This window comes from Lissotriton helveticus, chromosome 6 (assembly GCF_964261635.1).
Source record: "Lissotriton helveticus chromosome 6, aLisHel1.1, whole genome shotgun sequence".
NCBI lineage: Eukaryota > Metazoa > Chordata > Amphibia > Caudata > Salamandridae > Lissotriton > Lissotriton helveticus.
This window is the reverse complement of record NC_136067.1, coordinates 254,880,608-254,904,579: the sequence shown is the minus strand read 5'-3', so window position 1 is coordinate 254,904,579 and position 23,972 is coordinate 254,880,608. Positions and strand designations below refer to the sequence as shown.

Here is a 23,972-nt window from a genome sequence, read left to right as displayed (position 1 = left end):
TCGAGGCCACGCCCCCCATCCCGGTCTCCCCTTGATAGTATGTGCCTGCACCGTTCGCGCAGCCAAAGGCAAGCCCGAAGGCGCGCCAAAGGCAAGCCCGTCTGGGCCCGTCCGGGCACAGCCGGCCCTGGGCCCAGACACTATGCCCAACTTGCAAAAACGTATATCCTACAGCCAGGATACGCTCCGAGCCTGGAACACAAAAAAACATCCACAGTGTGAACTCATCCTTAAGGATGACACCCCGTTTACAGGATGCATCCTCTGTACCCCCTCAGAGGTAACGGATCCCGGTCAAACGTTTCGCTTTGGCCTTCTGAACTGCAGGTCCCTGGTAAAACATGCCCACGAAATAAACCTCCTCGCCCAAAACCTCACGCTAGACGCTCTGTTTCTGACCGAAACATGGCTGACTCCCAACAGTAACTTCGACATGGTCAATGCAGCCCCGCCCGGTTACCAAATCTGCTGCCTGAACAGACCAGTCGGAAGGGGTGGCGGGCTAGCCATACTTTATAAAGACCATCTCAGTTGCAGGATTGAATGTGGCACGGTCAAAGACTGTGAAAACTGCCATTTCACCCTCCAGATCTCCCCAACTACTTCACTATCGGGACTCTTAGTTTACCGACCGCCAGGCTCGCTAGGAGAATTCTCAAACTCCCTGATGGACCACATTCTATTAAAAACAATCTCAGCCCCCAACTTTCTCCTCCTAGGGGACCTAAACCTGCACTTCCTAGACCCGGCGGACAACACTGCAGCTAACTTACTAGCAGACCTCATATCAGCTGACCTTCATCTCCTAAACTCAAAAGCCACTCATGAGAAAGGACAGCTCTTAGACCCGATCTTCACTAATATAAGGAATTTCAATACCCAAGACCCCATCCCCCTTCCATGGACCGACCATCTATTGATCCCTATGCATTGGTCCCCCCAGTTCATCCCTACCCTCAAACAGAAAACCAAGATACGATCCAGACGATGGCACAAGCTAATACCAGAGGAATGGGAAGCGAAGTTACGGGAATCCGCTGGCCCTCTCTCCTCCGACCCTAACACAGCTGACAGAGAATTCAACAGCTGGCTCACTCACCCCCTAAACGACCTTATCCCACTAACCAGCTCTCTCAAACACGTCAAAAGGATCAACCCCGCTCCATGGTACACACCCCTCCTTAATGCATTAAGGAAGGAATGCAAAAAGACTGAACGCACTTGGAGAAAAAACAAATTGACGACGGATAAAGTCGCCTACCTAACAGCTATGAATGCTTACAAACAAGCCCTCCATAACGCAAAATGCACTTTCTACGAGGAAAAAATAAAGAATGCCTCTTGCTCAGCCAAGGAGACTTTCTCTATCCTCAAAGAGCTCCTCCACGTACCGGACCCCCCGCAGAAACCCATGGATCCTAAAGCAGCAGAAGAAAAATGCGTCAATCTGGCCACCTTTTTTGACGAAAAAATCAAAAAGATCCTGGCCTCCCTTCCTGCGGCCAACCCTGACACCACAGAGAAAGTTAACGATTCTTCCCCCCTAGCAGGTTTCTCCCCCGGGAAACCCGATACGCCTTACCTAGCGTCATTCGGCCCAGTCACCGAAGAGGAAGTGGCAGCTACCCTGGCATCTACCAAGAGTGGCGCCCCCAGTGACCCAGTTCCCATACGGTTCGTCAAAGACATCACCCGGACCATAACGCCCAATCTCACTGCCCTCATTAACATCTCGCTTGCCCAAGGAGAAGTCCCGCTAGGCTGGAAGGAGGCAGTCGTAAAAGGGCTTCTCAAGAAACCATCGCTAGACCCAGTTGACCTATCCAATTATAGACCTATCTCGCTCCTCCCCTGGATAGGTAAGGTCGCCGAGAAACTAGCAAATAAAAAGCTGTCACACTTTCTAGAAACAAATCATCTCCTTAAAAACTCACAGACAGGCTTTAGACCAGGTCAGGGCACTGACACCGCCCTCCTTGCAGCAGTAGAGAAGACCAGGGAAATCATCGACACAGGAGGATCAGTGGCAGTGGTCCTCCTAGACCTGAGTGCAGCCTTTGACACGGTCAGTCACCAGGTCCTTACCCAACGTCTAGACAACATCGGAGTGAAAGACAACGCGTTGAAATGGCTCACGTCCTTTCTCTCCCGACGCTCCTTTCAAGTCTGGGAAGGTGAAAGTCGCTCCCCCTCCATCCCCCTCCGGTGTGGTGTGCCACAGGGCTCATCACTAAGCCCCACGTTGTTTAACGTGTACATGGCCCCACTGGAGGAGCTGGTCTCACCTTTCGGAGTCACCATCGTCAGCTATGCTGACGACACTCAGCTGGTGGTAACGCTCTCCCACCCCAAGCTAGAGCCTTCCAATCTCCATGACTGCCTCTCCAATATCCATCAATGGATGAGTGACTCAGCTCTGAAATTGAATGGATCAAAAACAGAGATCCTGCTCCTAGGACACAAAGCAATGACCCTCCCCCCCAACATCTGGCCCGCCTGTATGGGTGAACCCCCCACCCCCAAGACGGAGGTTAAGAGTCTGGGAGTATGGTTGGAGACAGATCTCACCTTTAGAACACAGGCAAGGAAAACGGCCGGCATCTGCTATGGCCTACTCAGATCATGTAGAAAGGTGCTCCCCCTATTACCATTCCAGTCCCGACTCCTGCTGATTCAAGGCCTAATTTTATCAAGGCTAGACTACAGCAACGCCATTTACCTTGGAGCACCGGAATCCACTCTCCAAACACTGCAAAAGTCCCAGAATGCCGCAGCCCGATTACTCACGAATACCCCAGCCACAACCTCAGCCAAACCCGCACTGAGGAAACTGCACTGGCTCCCAATTAGGGAAAGAGTAACTTTTAAAGCCCTCTGCCTGGCCCATAAGGTCTTGCACAACGCTGGCCCCCCAATCCTCAACAACTGGATCATACCTTACAGACCAGCGAGAGCCCTTCGGTCAGAACATGGAAACCTCATCACGATCCCTAAGGTGAAGAAGGCCCACGCAGGCGGCCGTCGCTTCTCAGTCAACACAGCAAAAAAATGGAACGCGCTCCCCCCGAATCTCAGGGCAGAACCAAACCTCCTACGATTCAGGAAGTCCCTTAAAACCCTACTCTTTCCCAGAATCGTCAACATCCTCTCCCCTTAGGAGGCCTAGGTTCAGCGCTGGGATACCCACGGGTGACTACGCGCTCTATAAAAACCTAAATTAAATTAAATTAAATTAAAAGCAAATTAATTCTACATATCTATACATTTATGATATTCTCAGCCTCGGCTCCTTACCAACAGCATACATTTCAAAATTGTAAAAGCAAAAATGGATACTTACTCATTTGACTTTTCACTTCCAGGTAGGATTTTTACATATGATTTTGGAAACCAGCCTTTTAGCCCATGCACCTCTCCAAACCACCAATTTTCCTGTTGTTCGAGTACAGTAATAATGTCATTTTTCGAGAAGTTCAAGTGGTTATCCTTCTTTGCAGTCCATGAGCACAGAGCTTGTGCTTTTAAGCTCTCTACAGCTTGGCCCTGTAAATTACATTTTAGATTAAACACAAATAAGCTTGAAATAATTCACATCGATATTGCCTGACAAGTTCAAACCCTCTGTTTCCATAAACCAAATAAATCTTCAACATAACACATTGAACCTCGGATACAAACCTAATAATCACTCAGAATGATTGTAGCTTAAAAGCACATTTTTCAAACGGTCTGCTACCCACAGACAACTTTTTTTTAAATTATTTTATTTTTCCATCCAACCAGCAGTCACATATAATTCAAGACATTTCCATCGTCAATGTTCAGTAATACATATTGTTTGGAGTTACAATCTGTATCATACACATATCAGTTATCACTTTTGTCATTCCCGAATCAGCAGATGGTATCCCACCCTACATGCGTCTCTACACTCCCCATCGACTCGACACTCCCTGTTTCCCGCAACATCTATTACCTGTGTGGTACACCAGTCATGGTATCGTGAGGACTAGTTACTTCACGAGTCAGATCGTGATTCGGGCTCCGGTGCTGCCTGTCAGTATTGGACAAGCGGCTCCCAGATGTCTCTGGGCCGCGAAGCTTGTGGAATGTCCTCAGCATTAGTCTCCAGCGTAGTTTTACAATAGGTCATGTCCGTGATCCAGTCTTTAAGTCTGGGGCGTCTCTTGCTTCCCCACCTCATCTGTTTGCAAGCAGCAATGCTACTGCCAAGAATTTCCTGCGTCTAGCATGTTTAAGATTCCTGACACCCAAAATGCACACCAAGGGAGTGTTGGGGATCTGCTCTGATAACATTTCGGATAGTGTGGCTGTGACTTGACCCCAATATGGCTGCACTTGTGGGCATGCCCATGAGGTATGTAAAAAGTCAGCGCACGGTGCATTGCACCTCTGGCAGGTGTCTCTCTCTCTTAGGCCTAGCCTGTGTAGTTTGGCCGGCGTATAATATAATTGATGGAGAAATTTGAAATGGATGATTCGCAAGTTGCAGTTTGACGTGAGAAGTGTGAGTTGTGTGCAGCTATAGTGCCAGTCTTGTTCATCTATTGTCTCTCACAACGCTACCTCCCATCTACCCAAAAATGAGGTAGGTTTCTCGCCCTGTTCCTCTTGGGCTGCGTTATATAAGCGCGTTACCAGATTTTTCCGGTTGGGAGCCGTTAACAATATTTGTAATGTATTCAGTTGTGAGGGTTCATCCGGGAATGTGGTGTATAAGGACCGGATGGCCGTACGTAGTCGTGAATACGCGAATTTCTTCAGGGGGAGTTGATGAGCACAAAATGAGGGGTCTGTCAATTTAATGAAGGTATTATGGGGGTATAATTGTCCCATAGAGGTGAGTCCCCTCTCCGTCAGTAATGTATGCATTTTCTTTTCTTGTGTTACGGTAACCTTATGGCATCTCGCCGAGGGCAGCGCCTGTGCATACACCGGCAACTTGCGTGCTCTGTGTGCCAACGCATGCCACGCCCTTGAGGTGCATTGAGCAGTGCGAATCTTGTCACTTGGTATGTACCTTATCGGGTCGGCTATGAGCGCAGTCAGTGGCAGAGGAGCAACGCTGTCTTTTTCCATCGCCATGTGTGGTATATATGCATGTGGTTTCGTCCAGTAGTATGCATGCTGTGCTTGTGCGCAAAGGTAATATAGGTGGAAATCCTGAGCCCCAAAGCATCCTAAATTATATGGTTGGGTTAAGACCTTACAGCTCGTTCTGGACTGTTTACCTGCCCATGTGAGTTTTTGGAAAATAGAGCGTAATCTTACGAAGAAGGCCGCATTCAACCATATTGGTACATTCCAGAACAGATATATAAACCTGGGTAATATAATCGTTTTCTGTAGAGCTATCCTGTCCGCCATTGAGAGGCATTTTTATCCATTTATCTACCTGCTCCTCTAATCTCACCAGCGCCTTTCCATAGTTCTCCCTAATAACCAATTCTGGGTTACGGTGGATCCAGACCCCTAAGTATTTAACTGGATCTGTCCCCCATTTTAATGGGTATTCCATATAAGGTTCTTCTGTTTCCGCAGTTAAAGGTATCACAACTGATGTATCACCGTTTATTCGGAGGCCGGCATACTGTTCATATCCAACATATTCCCTAATAAGAGGGTTTAGATTCTTATCTGGGTGTGTGGTGTAGAAGACCATGTCTTCGGCGTACAAGGCTATTCCAATGGGGCGGAGACCGAATTGCAGGGCCGAGTCAGAGTGTTTCTGTTGAATCTTACAGGCCAGTGGTTCTAGGATTAGTGCAAAGAGCATTGGTGATAGCGGGCATCCTTGTCTGGTACCACGCTTTACCTCTATGGAATTGGATGTGTAGCCATTTATTCTGACCCGTGTCTTAGGCAGAGCATACAATAACGATATTCATTTCAGGAATGGCTCTGGGAACCCCATTTTGCGAAGAGTGACAAACATAAAATCCCACTCCACCGAGTCGAATGCCTTGGCAGCATCTAAAAGGGCCGCAGCCACATGGTGTGTCCGGGTCTAATTGTATGGTATAGCTAAAAAATGGTACTGATGTTGTGGGTGGTGGACCGTGTCGGCATAAAGCCTGCCTGGTCTGGCAACACCGGGTTGCATAGAAGCGGTTGTATTATATTTACTATTATTTTAGCTAAAATCTTAGCTTCTATGTTTTTCAGGGATACAAGCCTGTATGACTTGCACTCAGTGGGATCCTTACCCGGTTTCGGGAGTGCTATCAGGAGTGCCTCACTTAGTGAGGTCGGAAGTGTGCCTTCTTCATAAGCGTCTTCAAGCATTTCAGCCAAATGTGGGATCAACAGAGCACGGTACTCTTAATTAAATTTGCCCAGAAGGCCATCCAGCCCCGGTGCTTAATTGTTTGGTAGGGAGTTAATGGCTTCTATTATTTCATCTTGGGTGATATGGTGACAAAAGTATTCTCGGTGAGTGTCTGTTAACCATGCCAGCGACACGTCATCTAGATAATCACGAATTTCTGAAGAGGAAGACTTTGCCTGAGCAATCTACAGTTTAGGGTAGAATTTGGTGAAGCATTCTAATATGGCTGGAGTGTTGTATACTGTTTTACGCTGCTCGTCCTGGATCTGTGTAATGTACGTTGAAGTGTAAGTGGGCCTAATTTTGTATGACAACGCTCTGCCAGGTCTCCCTCCCTCCCCATAATTCCTAGCAGTGTATTTGCACGAGGTGTATTTTATCTTGTCATCTGCAAATTCATTGTATTTATCAATCTGTGTTCTGATGTTGGCAATAGTATTTTATCGTGTGTGTCTTCAAATTTGCGTTCCAGTCTGGCAATTTCAGCTTCTGTTCTTTCCAATGTCCCTGTATATCCTTTAGTATACCTGCGTGTTTACTAATACAGTGTCCCCTTATGGTGACTTTAAAAGCCACCCAAAGTGTTCTTGTGCTCTGTACTGTTCCGGAGTTATGTTCGAAAAAGTCTATGATAGCTTGGCGTAGCTCTTCCCTAAATACCTGGTCCTGTAGTGCTGTTTGCCTCAATTTCCACGTGAATTGCCTTGGGGTGTGTGTCGGGATTTGTAGTGTGATGCGAACCGGGGCATGGTCCGAAAGCATTTTAGGTAAGGGTTCAATGGCAGTAGTCCATGGGCATGCATCCCGAAATATCAGCCAATAATCAAGTCTGGACCGCATGAGGTATGTTGAGGAGAAGCACGTACCCTCTTTACGGTCCGGGTGTCTATGTCGCCATATGTCCACTATGTCCCACTCCTCCATCCCATCCCTTAATACTTGGCCCAGTGTTTACCATATTTGTCAATCCCAGGTGACCTCTCTAGTGTGGGGTCTAGGCAGGTAGGTGTTAAAGTCTCCACCCCAGAAAATAGTGCCGGGTTGGAGTTAGAGTAATTGCGTCCAGAATTGAGCATAGAAGGACGGGTCATCATTATTTGGGTCATACACATTTACAATTGTTGGCACCGTGCCCCCAAAGCAGCCTTGCACTAAAACATAGCGCCCTTGATCATCTTTCACAGATTTAATGAGCGTGAAAGGTGTATTCGTTTTACCCAGAGCAGGACCCCCCTCGTATCAATAAGATGATGTCAATCTGTATGTAGCCCACTTGGCCCCTATTTGTTTCTCTCTTAGTTCCGTCAGGTGTGTCTCTTGTAAGCAGGCTACATCAATGTTGTGCCTGTCCAGGTATGCTAGTACCGTGCGTATTTTCAGTGGGTTGTGTAGTCCCCTAACATTCCACGTTAGGAGCGTCAGTGGTCTGTGATGATTTAGGGTATCACCCATCAGCCGATTCTCCGCCATCAATCCGGTGCATGTGTCTATGATAGCTGAAAGTGTCTCCCATGTGCCTGTCCGATACATTGCCACTGGTCAGAGTTTTCCGTTTACCCTCTTTCTCCACCCCCACCCCCACCCACTCCACCTTCCCCTTCCCCTTCCTAGTGGAGGCATTCCCAACATTAACAAATAACATTTCCCCAAGTGAAGAATTAAAAAGAAAAACAATATAACAGTTTGTGTGGTACACACGTAGGGGTCAGAGTTGCCCCCCCCCGTTGCTTGTGGCTTAGACCACATGGGTAAAGGCCCTGAACATGCATATCACTAATTCCAACACTTTACAACAGTTCTAAGCAAGGCTGTGAGAGAGCCCTCTCCAGCAGAGCCAATGATCCCATTCAAGACAATAAAAGGTATGACAACACAAAAGAGCATTAACCTTACATTACTGATGAAGACCGAAATCTAGGTCAGGTAAATATAAGTGATGCATTTCAGTGCTTTTTTGTGTTGTAAAACGGTAGGTATTTTTTCGTATTAGAAGACCTACAGTAACCTTTGTTTTTTTTCAGTAAACATATATCAGTTTTATTAACCAAAAATACGTAGTTAAGACCCACCATGTACTACAATGCACTATATTAAATGTGTGCTAAACGCATGTGAAGAATCTTGCAGGGAAGGGTTACTCTTCAGAGTGTGTCTGATATTTAGGGAAGAAAAACATGGACATGGTGTTGGGAGTATACATGGGAGCTTTAGGTCATTCAGGAAGTGAAGGTGGGATGAAGTTTGCCTACTGTAGATGAGAATGAAATTCTGAATCTGTTATGCATAGAGGAACGCTCCTCGTCTTTACTCTTCCTTGCAGGCTTTTCTGGTCTCCAGAGCACAAGAGATGTTTGGTGTGTTTAGGAGGCGGGAGAAGATTGAGAGATTTTCAAATTATAGTTTCTACTCTTTACCATACATCAATCTTTGGTAAGCTAGAAATTAAGTTTCGTTACCTCCACCATCATGTGCAACTACTGTTAATTCTCTCACAGAAACGCCTGAAAGAGAAATTTCATGGTTTCATTCACCATTCTTTACAGTACAAATTTTTGAGAGTTCCTCCTATTTAGCACACAACCACTAAATGTATCTATATATAATCACCTCTCCAAACCTGTCAGGAATCAAGCCTCATGCTCCGTACTATGGCACACTATAGGGCTTTAGTGCATATCGAATATAAGGAATAGCTCTCTTTATAGAGACTCCCTTACTTTGCCCCGGGACCGAAGAGAAGGCATTTGCATACACTTCCATATCGAGTTAAACTCTGCTCCAGTGGCAAAAGCCTTTGCTTGGCTTCCTTGTCGTGTTGTGCAGGGCGCCACGCGCAGGAACCATACAGGACACAGATTGGCTGCAGAGGTACTTCTTTATTTTGGTATCTCGTCCGTCCGTCTGGGCACGTCCGTCCTCGTCCTCGTCCTGCTAGATACTGTCCTTTTCCTGTCCGTCCACAGGAAGTGGTCTGGTGACCTGGTCACCGCCCTGTGACCCACAGGGTCCTAGTGTCCGGCATCTGTCTCAGTCATAGTCATCACATCTCCCCCCCTGTCGCAACAAAGTCTTTTCTGCATGCACAAATTCCTGGTATGCTGTCCACACTATGGAAGAGAGAGAGCGAGGGAGAGAGAGAGAGAGAGAGAGAGAGAGAGAGAGGGGGAGAGAGAGAGAGAGAGAGAGAGAGAGAGAGAGAGAGAGAGAGAGAGAGAGAGAGAGAGAGAGAGAGAGAGAGAGAGAGAGTCTCTACATTTTCTTCTATCAGTCTCTTGTCTTTTTGCACTCTCTTCTTGGTCTTTGTTCTCCGCTCTGTTCATGTTCTCCGCCTTCTTCTTTGTGTGTTTTCACCTCTCCGTTTGTTCCTTGCTCTCTTTCTTCCCCTTCCGGTGTTGTTATTGCTCTTTCCCCTTCCTCCATCTTGAGCTCCTTGAAGTGTGAGCTGTTTCTTGTTATTTTCCGATGATCTGAGATCGCAGTCACCATTGACCCTTTTACTCCAGTCACTACTAGAGGATCTTTTGAAAAAGGGCTGTCAGATTTCCTTTGCTGTGTTTGTTTCACTATTACTAAATCTCCTTCTTTTAGCTTGTGTTCAGCTGCATTTCTCTTTTTGTCAGCATATTCTTTCATTTTCTTTTTCTCTTGACTGTCTCTTTCGGCAATCTCTCTTCTGTTGCTGTCTGTTGTGGCCTCTGTTTGTGGTAGCCTTGTCCTGCTTGCTCTTCCTAACACCAGTTCTGCTGGACATCTGCCCGTGGTGCTGTGAGGGGTGTTCCTGTAGTCTCGTAGCACTTGACAAAGCGCTTGCCCAATTGAGATCTGTGTCAACTTTGCTCGCTGAATTGCTCTTTTGATGGTCCCCATAAACCGTTCTGCCATTCCGTTGGCTTGTGGCCACAGAGGAGTTATTTTCCTGTGTTTGATTCCCAGGTAGTCCATGAACCTGCGGAATTCTTCTCCTGAAAATGGAGGCCCATTGTCTGTTTTCAGTGTTTGTGGTGAGCCCCAGGCAGCAAATATGTCGTCTAACACAGGTAGGGTTGCACCTGCCGATGTCGACGACACTTCCCTCACTATTGGAAATCTTGAAAATTCGTCAATCACTACCAGCAGGTACTTTCCAGTCTCTAGTGGCCCATAGAAGTCTGCTGCTAGTTCTGACCATACTGCCAAGGGCAGTTCCGACATCTTCAACGGTGTGGGCTTACTAGACGACCCTGTTACTTGACAGGTGTGGCATTGTGACACTTCATCCTCCACCATTCTGTCCAGTCCTGGGAACCACACTCTTTCTCTCAACATCTTCTTTGTCGCTACCATTCCTCTGTGTGACTCATGAGCTATCTTAACGGTCCTCTTCCTCAGCCGATGTGGTATTACAATCCTTGGACCTCTCATCATGACTCCGTTCTCCGTCTCAGACAGCTCTTCGCCAATCTTTTTGAACGCCAGCAGTTCTTCTTTGTCGACCCCGTCTTCTGTGACAGTGTTGCTATTGATATGTCTCCATCTTTGTAGCCTCACTATCGCCCCTATTGCCTTCATTGTTGGGTCTCTTTTTGTCTCTCGCTCCAATTCTTCACTTGTTATTGACGCTGGAGTGTTTTGCTTCACAATGAAGTTCAGATAGTCTTCTGCCATTGTGGTACCACCCTTTTGGTGCGGGAGCGGGTGCCGCGACATATAGTCAGCTGGGTTTTGGTCTTTGCCTGGTTTGTGCACTATTTTGAAATTATAGTCCATCAGCCTTATTCCCCACCTTTCTATTCTTGGTGGTATTTTCGCATTTGGGTTGCCATATATGGTCACTAGTGCTTGGTGGTCCGTCACTATTGTGAAGGGTTTTCCATATATGAACATGTGGTAGTGTTCGCATGCCCATACTACTGCCAAGCTCTCCTTCTCTGGCTGAGAGTATGCTCTCTCGACATCTGACAGACTCTTGCTTCCGTAGGCTACTATCTGTCGAGGTGAATCCTTTCCAGGTTTGTGTTGTGCTAGTATTGCGCCCAGACCTACCGGGCTGGCGTCTACTGTTAGTTCAGTGCATAAGTTCGGGTCGAAATATGCCAAATGGTCTACTGCCGTTACGGACGCTCTTATTTCTTCAAACGCCTTTTTGCACTCTGTGGTCCATTCAAATGCGTGTCCTTGTTTTGTCAGTTCTCTCAATGGTGTGCTCACCGTTGCGAAGTCTTTTATATACCTCGCGCAGTAGCTGGCAAGGCCCAGAAAGGATCGCACTTCAGCGACGTCTTTTGGTTCACTCGTTTTCTCAAGCGTGTCTATCTTGCTCCGGTCCGGCCTCATTCCTTTCCGTGAGAATATGTGTCCGAAAAAGACTAATTCTTCCTTTCCCAGTTCACATTTCCTCTCATTTACTGTCAGGCCCACCTCTACTAGCCGTGAGCACACTTCCCTTAGTGCCGTGTCGTGTTCTCCGTCTGACTTCCCAAAGACCAGAATGTCATCGCTGTAGTTGAGACTGTTCCTTATCGGTCTTATTATCTGCCTGATCGTTTCTTGAAATATTTCTGCTGCTGAAGATATTCCAAAGCTCAGCCTTTTGTAGCGAAACAATCCTAGGTGCGTTGAGAATGTCGTTATGTATCTGGACTGTTCGTCCAGCTCCAATTGATGGTACCCCTTGCACAGGTCTAGTTTGGAGAATTTCCTCATTCCTGTCAGGCAACTTATCATGTCGTCCAGATGTGGCCCTAGATGCCGTTATCTTTCTATGGCTGTGTTTGGTATTCTCATATCCACACAAATTCTTATCTGTGTGGTGTCCTTTTTTGGTACAGCCACTATTGGGGACACCCATGGCGTTGGCCCTTCTGCTGGCTCAATGATGTCCTGTGCTAGTAGGGCCTTTATTTCTTCCTCCACCTGAGGTTGTAGATGGATTGGTACCCTTCGGTGGTGTTGTGCAACTGGCCTGACAGCTTCATTTATGTGCAGCGTTATTTGTCTTCCTTTCAGCTTTCCTAGTCCTTCCGTCAAGTTTGGGAATTCCTGTAGTATGCTCTCCTTTTCCGACATGTGGTACGTCATTTTCAGTAGGCCCATTAGTTTTGCTGTTACATTGCTCAGTAGACACGGTGCGGGGATGTCCCCTCGTAGCACGTGTATTTCTTCTGTGACAGTCTTGCCCTCGTGCGTCATGGTGTCCGTGAATTTTCCCATGTTCGTGACAGGATTTTGTGCACCCCACGTAAATACTCTTACGCTTGATGGTTGTAGCGGTGGCTTCCTCTTCATCTTGTCATATTCTGTGGCACACATGATGTTGCACGTGGCTCCGCTGTCCAGTACAAATTCAGTTTGGTGGGGCCCTACTTCAATGGTCACCCAGTCCGTCTTCTTTATTGACTTCCTGTCTATTAGCCTGATGTGTTCCTCTTCATGCCCTCCATCTGTGGTCATGAGGTATAGGCGTTCTACTTTTCTTGTTGTTTCTTCCTCTTCCTCTTCTCCTCCTGACTCTCCAGACGAGCTCCTCTCCGTCGCGTCCATGTGCCGCACATGTCTTGTTGTTGCTGCTCTTGGCCTTCCGGGCCTGCCACGTTCACTTTTAAACTGCCCACCTTGGCACATGGTAGCGAAATGGTTGCTTCTGTTGCATTTCTTGCATGTTTGACCGAATGCTGGGCATGGTCCTCTGTGAGGGAATTCCAGACCGCACCTGTAGCACTGGGAACTTTGTTTCTTCGCCGCTTGTTCCTTGTGTCCTCCCTTCCAGTTCCCTTTCTTGCCTGCGTCTGACATCCTATGTATTTGCTCTCCCTTTCGGTCCATCTGTTTCGCTTGTACCATTGCTCTTGCTTCGGCCCTTGCTAGATCTAAAATCTTTTCTAGGGTGATCGGTTCCTTCAGTAGTCTTGTGCGAAATTCCGTGTCCCGGCAGCCTTCTATCAGTTTAAGGCGAAGTGCCTGTTCATTGTCGTATTTTCCAAAGTCGCAATGTGCTACTAGCTTTCTCAGCCTTGTTGCGAAATCATCCATTGACTCTTCTGGTTGCTGGTATGCCATGTGAAAGGAATATCTCTCAAAGTCGACATTTCTTTGGGGGTCAAACTTGGCCATTAGACATTTTTTTAACTTCTCGTAGGTCTCTAATTCACTCTGTGGCAGTGTTATGAGGAGGTCATCCACCTCATCCCCCACATAGTTTAGGAATAGATCCAGTTTTGTTATCGTCCACCACGTCAGTCGCCTTCATGTATCGTTCGAATTTGATGATCCATTTCTCCCACCGGATGCCCACTTGTGGTTCCGATACAGTGAAAGGCACTGGTCTGCGGAACTGTGCACTTTGCTTGGTTTCTGACATTTCTCTTGTTCCTTTCTGTTCTCTGCTCTATTGCTGCTTGTTCACACCTTATTTTCTTATTTTGTCTCTTTTGCCTTTGTTTATGCTTGTTTGTGCCTTTTTCTTACTTTCCTTCCTTTTCTTTCTTTTGTCCTTTTATTTGCCCCTTTTCTTCTTGTTTTTCTCTTATGCCCACTTGCTGTCCTTATTTCTCCTTCTTTGTGACTTTTCTTCTCTTCTATCAGCACTTTCCACTCTTTAATTAGTATTCTTTAGTATTTTCGCCCTTTGCCTGACTTTAAGATGGCCGCCGCGCTCGTTCTCTGTTCCTATTGGCTTGTACAGCCTGATTTTAAGATGGCCGCCGTCTTCTCGCGAGACTTCGCGGCCAATCGCAATGCAGCCTGACTTCAAAATAGCCGCCGCGCTTGTTCTTCGTCCCTATTGGCCCTCGCGCCTGGCCCCAATATGGCCGCCGAGACTCTCATGAGAGCTCGCGCTGGCTTTTCTTTTGTTCTTTGAAACTCGCGCTCTTTGGCTGGCGCTTACCGGGCTCGTTTCTTCTTCGTTCACGGCGGTCGGGGTGGGCTCCCACGTCGCTGCTTTCTTCTTGATGGCGCTGCACTCTTCCCTCTTCCTTTTTGACCACGACGCAATCCAGGGTGGGCTCCTGGTTTAACTCACGATGTTCCGATGGGCACAGCATGCAGTTCGTCGAACCTTCGTCGCCAGATGTCGTGTTGTGCAGGGCGCCACGCGCAGGAACCACACAGGACACAGATTGGCTGCAGAGGTACTTCTTTATTTTGGTATCTCGTCCGTCCGTCTGGGCACGTCCGTCCTCGTCCTCGTCCTGCTAGATACTGTCCTTTTCCTGTCCGTCCACAGGAAGTGGTCTGGTGACCTGGTCACCGCCCTGTGACCCACAGGGTCCTAGTGTCCGGCATCTGTCTCAGTCATAGTCATCACATTCCTGTTCCTTGAAGTCGTCCACGCCCCCTTTTTTGAACCCATTCCCGGTTTTGCGCTTTATTACCTATCAGCGTTGCCACCCTCACCCTTTGACTTACTGAATGACGGCTGCTTAGTCTGACTATCCTGACTGCCTGAACTTCGTTGTGCCCGGTCTAAAGTTTCCTGCCTCCGCGCTTATCTTCCGTCTAACGCGGGCAACGGGATACAATGTAGCCGCCTGTCTTCGCGGTTACACTTGCAACATTGTTTCCACCCCAAGACAGTTTTCCCCGAGACGTGGTTGCAGTGCAACATTGTTTCCTACGTCCAAGATGGCATCCAGAGACGCGTTTTTCTCATTTCTGTGCACGTGTAGAAACCAAGAAGGACGCTGTCTTCTGTTGCCCTTCGACGCTGTTTTTGACTTTGTCAGCCTTAATTCTGCCACGCCCCACCTGTACTTCCAGACTCCCTGCATCGTTGCCCAGATCACTCATCTCCTATTCTCCCCACTGCAGCACCTCCTGCCCATTACTTCCACTTACAGAGACACCAACTTTTGCTCCCCTCCTGGCCTACTTTACTGGGTGATAAAGAAAACCTTTATCACACATTGGATTAGAGTGCTGTAACTCTAGGCTTATCCTACCAGGTGCTTGGGAGATATTTATTGGTAAGTGGAGTTTTTGTTTATGCGCGACATGCACTGTAGTATAGCGTATTGTCCCTAGTAGACTAAGGAATAATTGAATGTACTCTGATTCCCTTTTGAGTTTTGCTGCAGTTCTGACGTTTGGATCTTGGAGTAACTTACTGTCCCCTAAGAGAAGACTGAAGCGGTCGGAGGTGGTGCTCTTTTCTCCTTATCTCCCCTTGAGCAGTGCTTGTAATGAGAATTGTAGCTCTCTCATTGAGGAACTGTTTTTGAGGCGTTTGGAGGAAATCTCTTTGTTCCTGTGGAAGCAGACCTGTTTTCAGGTTAGTGGGAGTGTTGAGCATTACAGAAAGCCAAGCCCACAACTTTTATATTCCACCTGAGCGAAGATGAATCCTGAAGGCGCAGGTGTTCTCCTATGAATGTTACCCTGCAGTGTGCACTCCAGAGCCCCTCATTGGAAGAACTGGCCGCCGCTTTTGTAGAATTACAGTCAGAAGTAGGAGGGTTAAGGACCGAGAACCAACGCCTTCAATCCGAGTTGGTTCAGGTTAGAACCCAAACATTAGCAGACACCCGAGCAACAGGGCCCATTCATAGGAGTAAGAAAAGTTATATAAAGCCTGCACATTTTACAAACCCTTCCCCTACTACTAGTGCTACGCCCAAAGAAGAAGCAACCTTTCCCCCTGTTAAAGTCACAGTTCACACACCTAGTCCACACCCGAAAGATTCAATGGAGATAGTGCTAAATACAGTACATTTATTAATCAATGTAGGTTGCAGTTTCTTTGTAAAGCCACCTTATTCCCTGATGATGAAGCCAAAGTGGCCTTTGTTATTTCGTACTTACCAGGCAATGCAGGGGGGCGTGGCTGGCTGCCTAAGATGGCGGTTGTGGTCCGATAGAGTTCCGGATCTCCTGGGGGGGAATAACGTCTCCTGTACCGTCGCACTGTCCACTGCTAGACCGGAACTTGGGTCCTGGGACGCTGGAGCCCCACTGTGCTGAGAAATTCCTTGATTGACCCAGAAGACGGTGAGACGCCGGAGTTACAGACCGGGGCCTACCTGCCGCGGGCGGAGACTGATACCCGCTACGAGGCAGAGTGGAGATCGGGGCACAACGACAGTAGGACGGCAACTAGGCGGAAAGACCCATCGTGGCATGGTGCGGTGAGTGGAGACAATGTGCGATCCCACACTAGCCCTGACAACTCGCCCCTGAAATTGCTGAACTGAAAAGCAGGCCTGGGTGGGCCCTTAGACCCCGGACGACAGAGAAGCTAGGGTACTGCAGACATCTGCCGAAGGCCTCGGGGGAGTGCCAGCGGACTACTGTGGACCCTGGGGGGTCCGGACTGGGACAGTTCTATTCCCCCCCTACGGTGGAGAGTGACTTCTCACAGGCTGCCCGCCCTATTTACGCCCCCCAGCTGCTGGACCTGCCATCCCGGTACGGAGTGTCTGCATTTACTGGGGGGAACCAGGTTTAGTCCCACTGTGGCACGTACCATAGTGCATATGTAGGAAAGGACACACTGGCTGGGCTTGGACGGAGGTCCTGATTGACTACTTTGGTGCGCCGCTAGCTATCCCTGCCAGAAAATGTAGGTCTGCCTTGCCGGGATCAGAGTTGGACCGGCCCATTCACTCCTGTGAGCAGTCGGACTGGTTGGTTGCTGTGTGGGTGAGGCGGACTTGCTGGCTTGCAGATGGGAGTGGGCTCTGGCACAGTTTCACCCTCTTGGGAATTGGCCTTCTCCCGGGGTCGATGGGTCTCAACGGAGGCGCTCACCTGGACTCCACTATTTGGGAAGCAGAGACGTAAGCATACCACCGCCCAGGGCGTCGCAAGCACTCCTAACAATCCACGGAGACGGGCAAGGGTTGAACTTAGCCTGGAGGGTCAACAGGGGACTGACCCCCCACACTCTTTGACTGAACACACTAGCCGGCCCCCCCTCACCAGGGGCAGATTCTATGGGTCAACTGATGGAGCACCTGATAAACTAGACCTTATCCTTAAGGAGATCTGGGACTCTCGAACGGCGCTCGAGTTGCAGATGAGACCCTTACCACAGGGCTGACACTACTCAGGGCGGACCATGGCAAACTAGCTGACACGGTCAAAAAACACGGACAATCTATCACTGACCTCACCCCCAGAGTTGCAGACCACTCGTCTACCATACAAGAGCGCCAACAACAGATGACGACGCTTCTGGATCGAGTGGAAGATGCGGAGGGCAGGAACAGACGCAATAATATACGCGTTATTGGTCTACCGGAAAGCTGCGAGGGGGGTAGGGCAGCAGAGTTTATGGAACAAGGGTTCAGAGACCACATAGCCCCCGAGGGACTCTCCCCATACTTCTGCGTTGAACGAGCCCACAGGATTCCGACTGGACAGCCCAGACCTGGCGCACCACCCCGCCCTCTGATAGTTAAAATCATAAATTACAGAGACCGCGACGTACTGCTCCAGAAGGCAAGGGAAAATCGCTCATACAATTTGAAAACCACCGTATATCGCTGTACCCAGACTATACCGTTCTAGTAAAAAACTTCAGAAAGCACAGCTTTGTTATATCCTGCCCGGCTGAAAGTTATTCACGACAAAAAGACTCGCTTCTTTGAAAGCCCGGCGGATGCCGAGGAGTGGATGGAAGTAATGTGCATTGGTTCGAGCCAACTCAGCCACTCGGACTTCTCTTCACAGGACTAAGGTAAACTTCCAAATCAGAACTCTCATCGATCCCAGAACTCCAACCGGAGCAGCGGAGGCGCTGGTCCCTCACGGGTACAACAACGGTGCGATCAGGAAGGGGCCATTGCTACGGCCGGTGCCTTCCATAAAGACCCCAACAAACTCCACACGGATTCGGAGGACAGTACTCTACACTCAAACTCTGAACACAGCATAACTCTTTTCCCCACGATCACACCCCGGGCAGCTGATGACATAAATGATAATTGATCTGGGATGAGGAGTTAATTAGGCTCTGAGAAATGCTCCGCAATGCTAACCTCTACAGATAGCGTGGACTCCACACCCTGGAGACTGTCATATCCTTTTTATTTTTTTCAAGATGGGTCCTGTGAATGTTATTACTCTGACTTATGCTGTTTACTAATGTAAATGCTTGAATGATTTGTTACAACACTATAGGTTATACAGCTTTATAAATACGAATTGGGTTGAACACTTGTGGGGGCTCCGGTTTTATCCTACCCACACTCGACAGAGACGGAAACACTGTCTCTGACATGTCTGGCTACAACACCCCCCCCCTGGGAAAAGGTCCCGTAGAGCCGTCGGGTTACAGACCTTTGTATGAACATGGCCACGTATGGAGACAGCTACTTCCCTATTGGCATATGCACCGTTATCGGTTAAGTATTGTTTGTACACTACTGTTGGGCACAGCGCAGTTCTGGCACAGCGCCAAGTTCCGTTGATGTTTTGGGGAAAGTGTACTCCTGGCCAGCTGTGATATTTTGCTCCACATGTGGGGGAGCCCCACACCACACACAGGAACCAGGACTGTTAACACTATAGGGTCTTATAATCTAATTACTTGGAACGTGTGGGGGTTGGGGGCAATTCAGAAACGGCATCGCATTCATGCTTATCTCCTCAGACATAAGACACAGATAGCGTTCCTCCAAGAATCACATTTGACTGAGTCTGAGACTCAAAAAATGCGCAAGAAATGGAGGGGGCAGATTTACTCTACTAATTATTCTGCTTTTGCTAGGGGTGCAACCATTTGGATACGCCACGGGGTACCCTTCCTTGAGCTGGAACACCGGGTTGATGACCAGGGGCGGTGCATTCTGGTGAAAGGCACACTGGATGGCTCCCTGGGCGGTACATTCTGGTGAAAGGCACACTGGATGGCTCCCTGGTGGTCCTCGGCAGCATTTACGACCCTAACTTTGATCAGGAGCAATTCTTGCACCGCTTGGGGACAGCATTGGTGGGCTGGGATGGTATCCCTTGGGTGCTGGGAGGGGACTGGAATGCTGTATAAGACACTGCCATAGATAGGTCACACCCGCCCCTTCATGGTACGAACGCTGGCAAACTGGTTGAACAATTTCCGACTTGGGCTACGGCGTGGTCACACTCTGACGCATTGTGATGACTCTATCCTACCCACAAGGAATATTTCTTTTACTCTTCAGTACACAGTCTCCATACCAGGATCGATAGATTCCTCTGTTCCAGATCCATCATCACCCGAACTCAGCAGTCCACATATTTAGCAAAAACCTTCTCTGATCATAGCCCTTTGGAGCTCACGCTCGGCTGGGGTACGGTGCCCACTGCAGTGCCCACCTGGAGGCTCCATCCACAATTACTAGAAGATGCTCCCTTTCGCACAACTCTCTCCATCACTATCACTAACTACTTAGCTGAAAACTGGAACACAGCCTCCTCTAATTTAATTGGAGTGGGACGCTCTGAAGGTGGTGGTTAGGGGGGCATCGATCGGGCAGTTGGTGGGGGCCAGACAGGAGATACACCAACGTTTAAAGAGCATCGAACAAAGTTTGGATGTTCTTGATCGGGAGGCTGTGTCTGATTCGAACAAATGAGAGGCGTTGCAGGCTGCCCATATAGACCACGCGGACACATTAGAGACACTACGGACTATAGACCACAGAGCATTCCTTCAACGGAAACACACAGAGGCAGACCGGTCTGGTGCGCTGCTAGCCCGCATAGTGAGAGATAGACCAGATCCGCCAATTATAACTAGTATTCGTACACCTGAGGGACACATGGTCCACACGCAAAGTGAAATAAACACTGCCTTTTATGATCACCTTGAAGCACTTTATGCACCACCTGCTCCTATGGTCGGCCCCTCTATCGAAGAGTTTTTACAAGATCTCCCCTTTCCGGTAGTCTCAGATGATATGCGAAAAGACAGATGGACCAATAACTCAACAGGAATTCCGAGCCGCAATTAAGGGTCTGAATCATAACAAAGCGCCTGGAATTGACGGACTCCCGGTTGAGTTTTACCACACATATTTAGAGACCATGGTACCAACACTGGAATCGGTGTACAAGGTTGCCTTTGAGACAGGTCACCTATCGACTTCCATCATGCAAGCGCTGGTCACATCGATACCCAAACTGGGGCGGGATAGAACGGAGCTGGCTAATTACAGACCCCTCTCCCTGCTAGCCACGGAATACAAAATTTTAAGTAAGGCTCTGGCCAACAGTATACAGCCATTTCTCAATACACTCATACACGGGGACCAATGCGGGTTCCTGCAGAACCGAAGCACGTCCCTTAATACCAGACGGTTACACTATGTAATGACGGCCACCCCCTCTGAGTACCCGCCGGCAGGATGCATAGCACTGGATCTTAGGCAGGCCTTTGACTCTCTCTCTTGGGACTTCATGTTCGCGACGCTGCAACGGTTTGGGTTCCCGGATACGTACCTGAAATGGGTGTGATTATTGTATACATCCCCCACGGCCAGGGCACGCACTGGCCAGTACATATCAAATCAATACACTACTCACAGGGGCACAAGGCAGGGGTGACCACTATCTCCACTGCTATTTGTGCTAGCATTATAACCCCTAGCCGTAGCTTTACGAGGCTCAGCGAACCAGCTCGGCATCCCCATTGATGGAGTGGACCACTTGTTATCCATCTATGCTGATGACATACTTCTGTTTCTAAGAGATCTGGAAGCAGATAATGCCCCGCTCCCTGATATATTTGCCACATTTGAACGCCTGTCGGGTCTGGCTATAAATCCCGGGAAATCGACAGCCTACTTCTTCCGGGAAATACCTTATCCCCTTAACTTACAGTTTGGCGACTATGCCCTGCCAGTGGCCCCCGATACCTTTAAATATCTAGGTATTCATGTCTACAGAAGGCAGGCGGATCAGATCGAAGACAACATAGTGCGAGCTATAACAGCTCTTCGAGTCAGTGTGGCCTTCTGGTCCTCTCTGCCGTTGTCGGTGATGGGGAGAATCGCCAAATCAAAAATGGTGATGCTGCCTTGCCTTTTATATTATTTCGTAAACTTGCGTGTGATCTTTCCACAGTCCATTTTTAACTCATTGAATACTATTCTGGTGAATCTCATCAGGGGCACTGGCCGCAGACTAATAGGCCTGCGGAAGCTACAACTGGAGACCCAAAGTGGTGGCCTGGGTGTCCCTGACTTCAGAAGTTATTACTATGCCAGTTAACTCCAGTGGCTCTCCTTCTGGACGGCAGGGAGGAATCTGCAGGAGATTGGGGTTACGCCACAAAAGTTAGACCGGGGCGAACTGCACTCTTTACTATTGCCAAAGGCCAAGATTCCCATAAATAGTCCTTCCCTTGTTTAAAACTGCCCTACACTGCTTGAGGAAGGCACTATCATACACTTCTGCAGCGACTCCTTACATCCCCATCCTGGCGTTTCCTACACCCCAAGGCAGGCTCACGAGGGCCAGGATAGGACTGGACAGATAGTGGGGTAGAGGATATCGGTGCTTTCTTCGGGGATGGCACCATACTCGAACATGACTCCTTTGTGCGGGTTACGGGCGCACCCCCTCGTCTATACCTACTACATGCTACAGCAGTGGTCTTCAACTTTTTGATGCCGGCACCCCCCATCAAAATATTTTAGGCATAAGGACCCCCTCTTGAAAAAAAATTCTAGAACCTAGTATTCCTTATCATTGACAACCATAAATGTTCTCCAGAGAACCAGTCAATCTGTGATTGCACCTCATTAGTACCAGTTAAACACCCAAATATAGAAATAAGCAACAAAAATGTAACCGGTACAGTTTTACAAAGGGCCTTTTACAGAGCAGCAACACCCGTTGTTGCTTTTTAGTAACTTTTGAACCTTTTGAGTAAATATTTTTTTGTTAAAATTAGCAGATTAAGCAGCAGATGGTGGATTATGTGGCAAATCTATAATTATGCTAAAATCGCTGTGGCCCTACACCATTTCATTGTAAATGAGGCCCATAGATTTGAATAATATTCAGACCCTATGTAATGCAATTTTTAGGTCTCGCCTGGCGAAAGCAGCGCATCTCTCACCATGAAGAGGACCTTTTGGAATCAATTCTCCCCGTGGGCTTATGTGCACGCGTCTGCATGGACAAAGATGACTGCTCTCGCCATCCGCCATGCACACATTTGCATTTCTTTCACAGGCCGGAAACACACTAGCAGAAAAGTGTCTTTAGCTGATACGATTCCCCAGCACAGGAGATTCCTAGAATTAACTGTCTGGGAACTTTTCTTTTATCAAACGAAGAGTGCGACCCCCTTCCCACGCCTCCCCTGGGGGTCGCGCCCCACAGATTGAAGACCACTGCGCTACAGTGACACATTACATTAGGAACACATGGGCCCCACAGCGGAATGAACCCACTCAGCATAACCTGGTACATCTCTTATATGAAATGAAATGAGGGCATTTGTAAAGCGCACAGCTACCTCACCCGAGGTGTCCCGGCGCTGTCCGTATACCGCTTAGGAATCCTTCCTGGCTTTATCCCTGTGAAATGTCCACTCCTGGGCATCCCCAAGGTGAAGCCAGGCATCCTAGCGCTGTTGGGGCCGTTGTGGAGATTAAGCAAGCTATTGCCCAGAGTTGCAGAGTGGGACCCATGATTAGAATAGGCACCGAGGCGAGAATTATCAGGTCCGAGGAAATTGAGCTCAGGACCCGCCGAAGCGGGTATTGAACCTTGGTCCCGGACCAGACCTCTGCATCAGGGTCTGCCGCTCTAACCATTGAGCCACACTTCACCATCCACCCCGAGATAGTGGATAGCAGTAACGTAATTTCTTATCTAAAATGACCCCCCCCCCCCCAACCCCTTCTTTTGAGTGCTGGCATGTGTTTTGGGGGGCATTTAAAAATGCAATTGTTTCAGAAGCCCCCGCACAGGATAAGCCCCTCACAAGTTGCATTACTTGCCCCTTTTAACAACAAGCCATAAAATGCTGTCTGAGTTGTTTCTAATGTATATGCCCGAAGATGCCCTCACCCCACTGCTGCCCTCCCCAGGATACTCACATCAGGGTTGTGCACATATATTATACTATATGGGACCTGGGGGGCACTTGGTACGGTGGCTGTATACTGGTGTCCGAGCGCATGCAGCGATCACACTCACCTCCTTGAGAGCGCACTGGTCTGAAGATGCTAATGTTGAACTCACTGATAAGGCCTAGAAATGTATGCTGGAACACCCCAAGAAGGTATCGCGTAACGCGAAACTGAAGTTCATCCAATCGATGATCCTTCATAAATCATACCTTACCCCTAAGAGGATTCATCGCATGTTCCTGGACTCCCCTCATTGCTGCCCCGCTGCAGAGGGGATGAGGCAGATTTCACGCATACGTTATGGTTTTGCCCCTGTCTTCGAGCCTACTGGGTGGGAGTGTGCCACACACTGAATGTAGTCACACAATTACCGGTCCCAACTGACACTTTGAACTGCCTTACAGGCCTTCGTAAGCTCTCAGGAGTACAGAAGGTACGGTTAACATTTTTAGACTTAGCCCTCATATTGGCAGTACGAGCTCTCAGTGGGGAAGAGCGGAGGGCTCAGCTCTTCGTAGAGAGGAAGAGAGGGGGCTGAGAAAACAGCCTATCTCGTTGGAATGGGAGGCTATGCTGATTGATTT

At 48.5% G+C, this 23,972-nt stretch overlaps 1 protein-coding gene across 8 annotated transcripts in view; it reads right to left on the bottom strand.

Moving 5' to 3' along the window:
- The window catches only part of ITSN2 (intersectin 2), a 1,402,222-nt gene that overhangs the window by 542,168 nt on the left and 836,082 nt on the right, over nt 1-23,972 (bottom strand). For all 8 annotated transcript variants that reach the window (XM_078647702.1, XM_078647706.1, XM_078647705.1 and 5 more), the window contains one exon: nt 3,341-3,543. In XM_078647702.1, the coding sequence (XP_078503828.1) occupies nt 3,341-3,543 (203 nt within the window). The remainder of the gene's footprint in view (nt 1-3,340; nt 3,544-23,972) is intronic.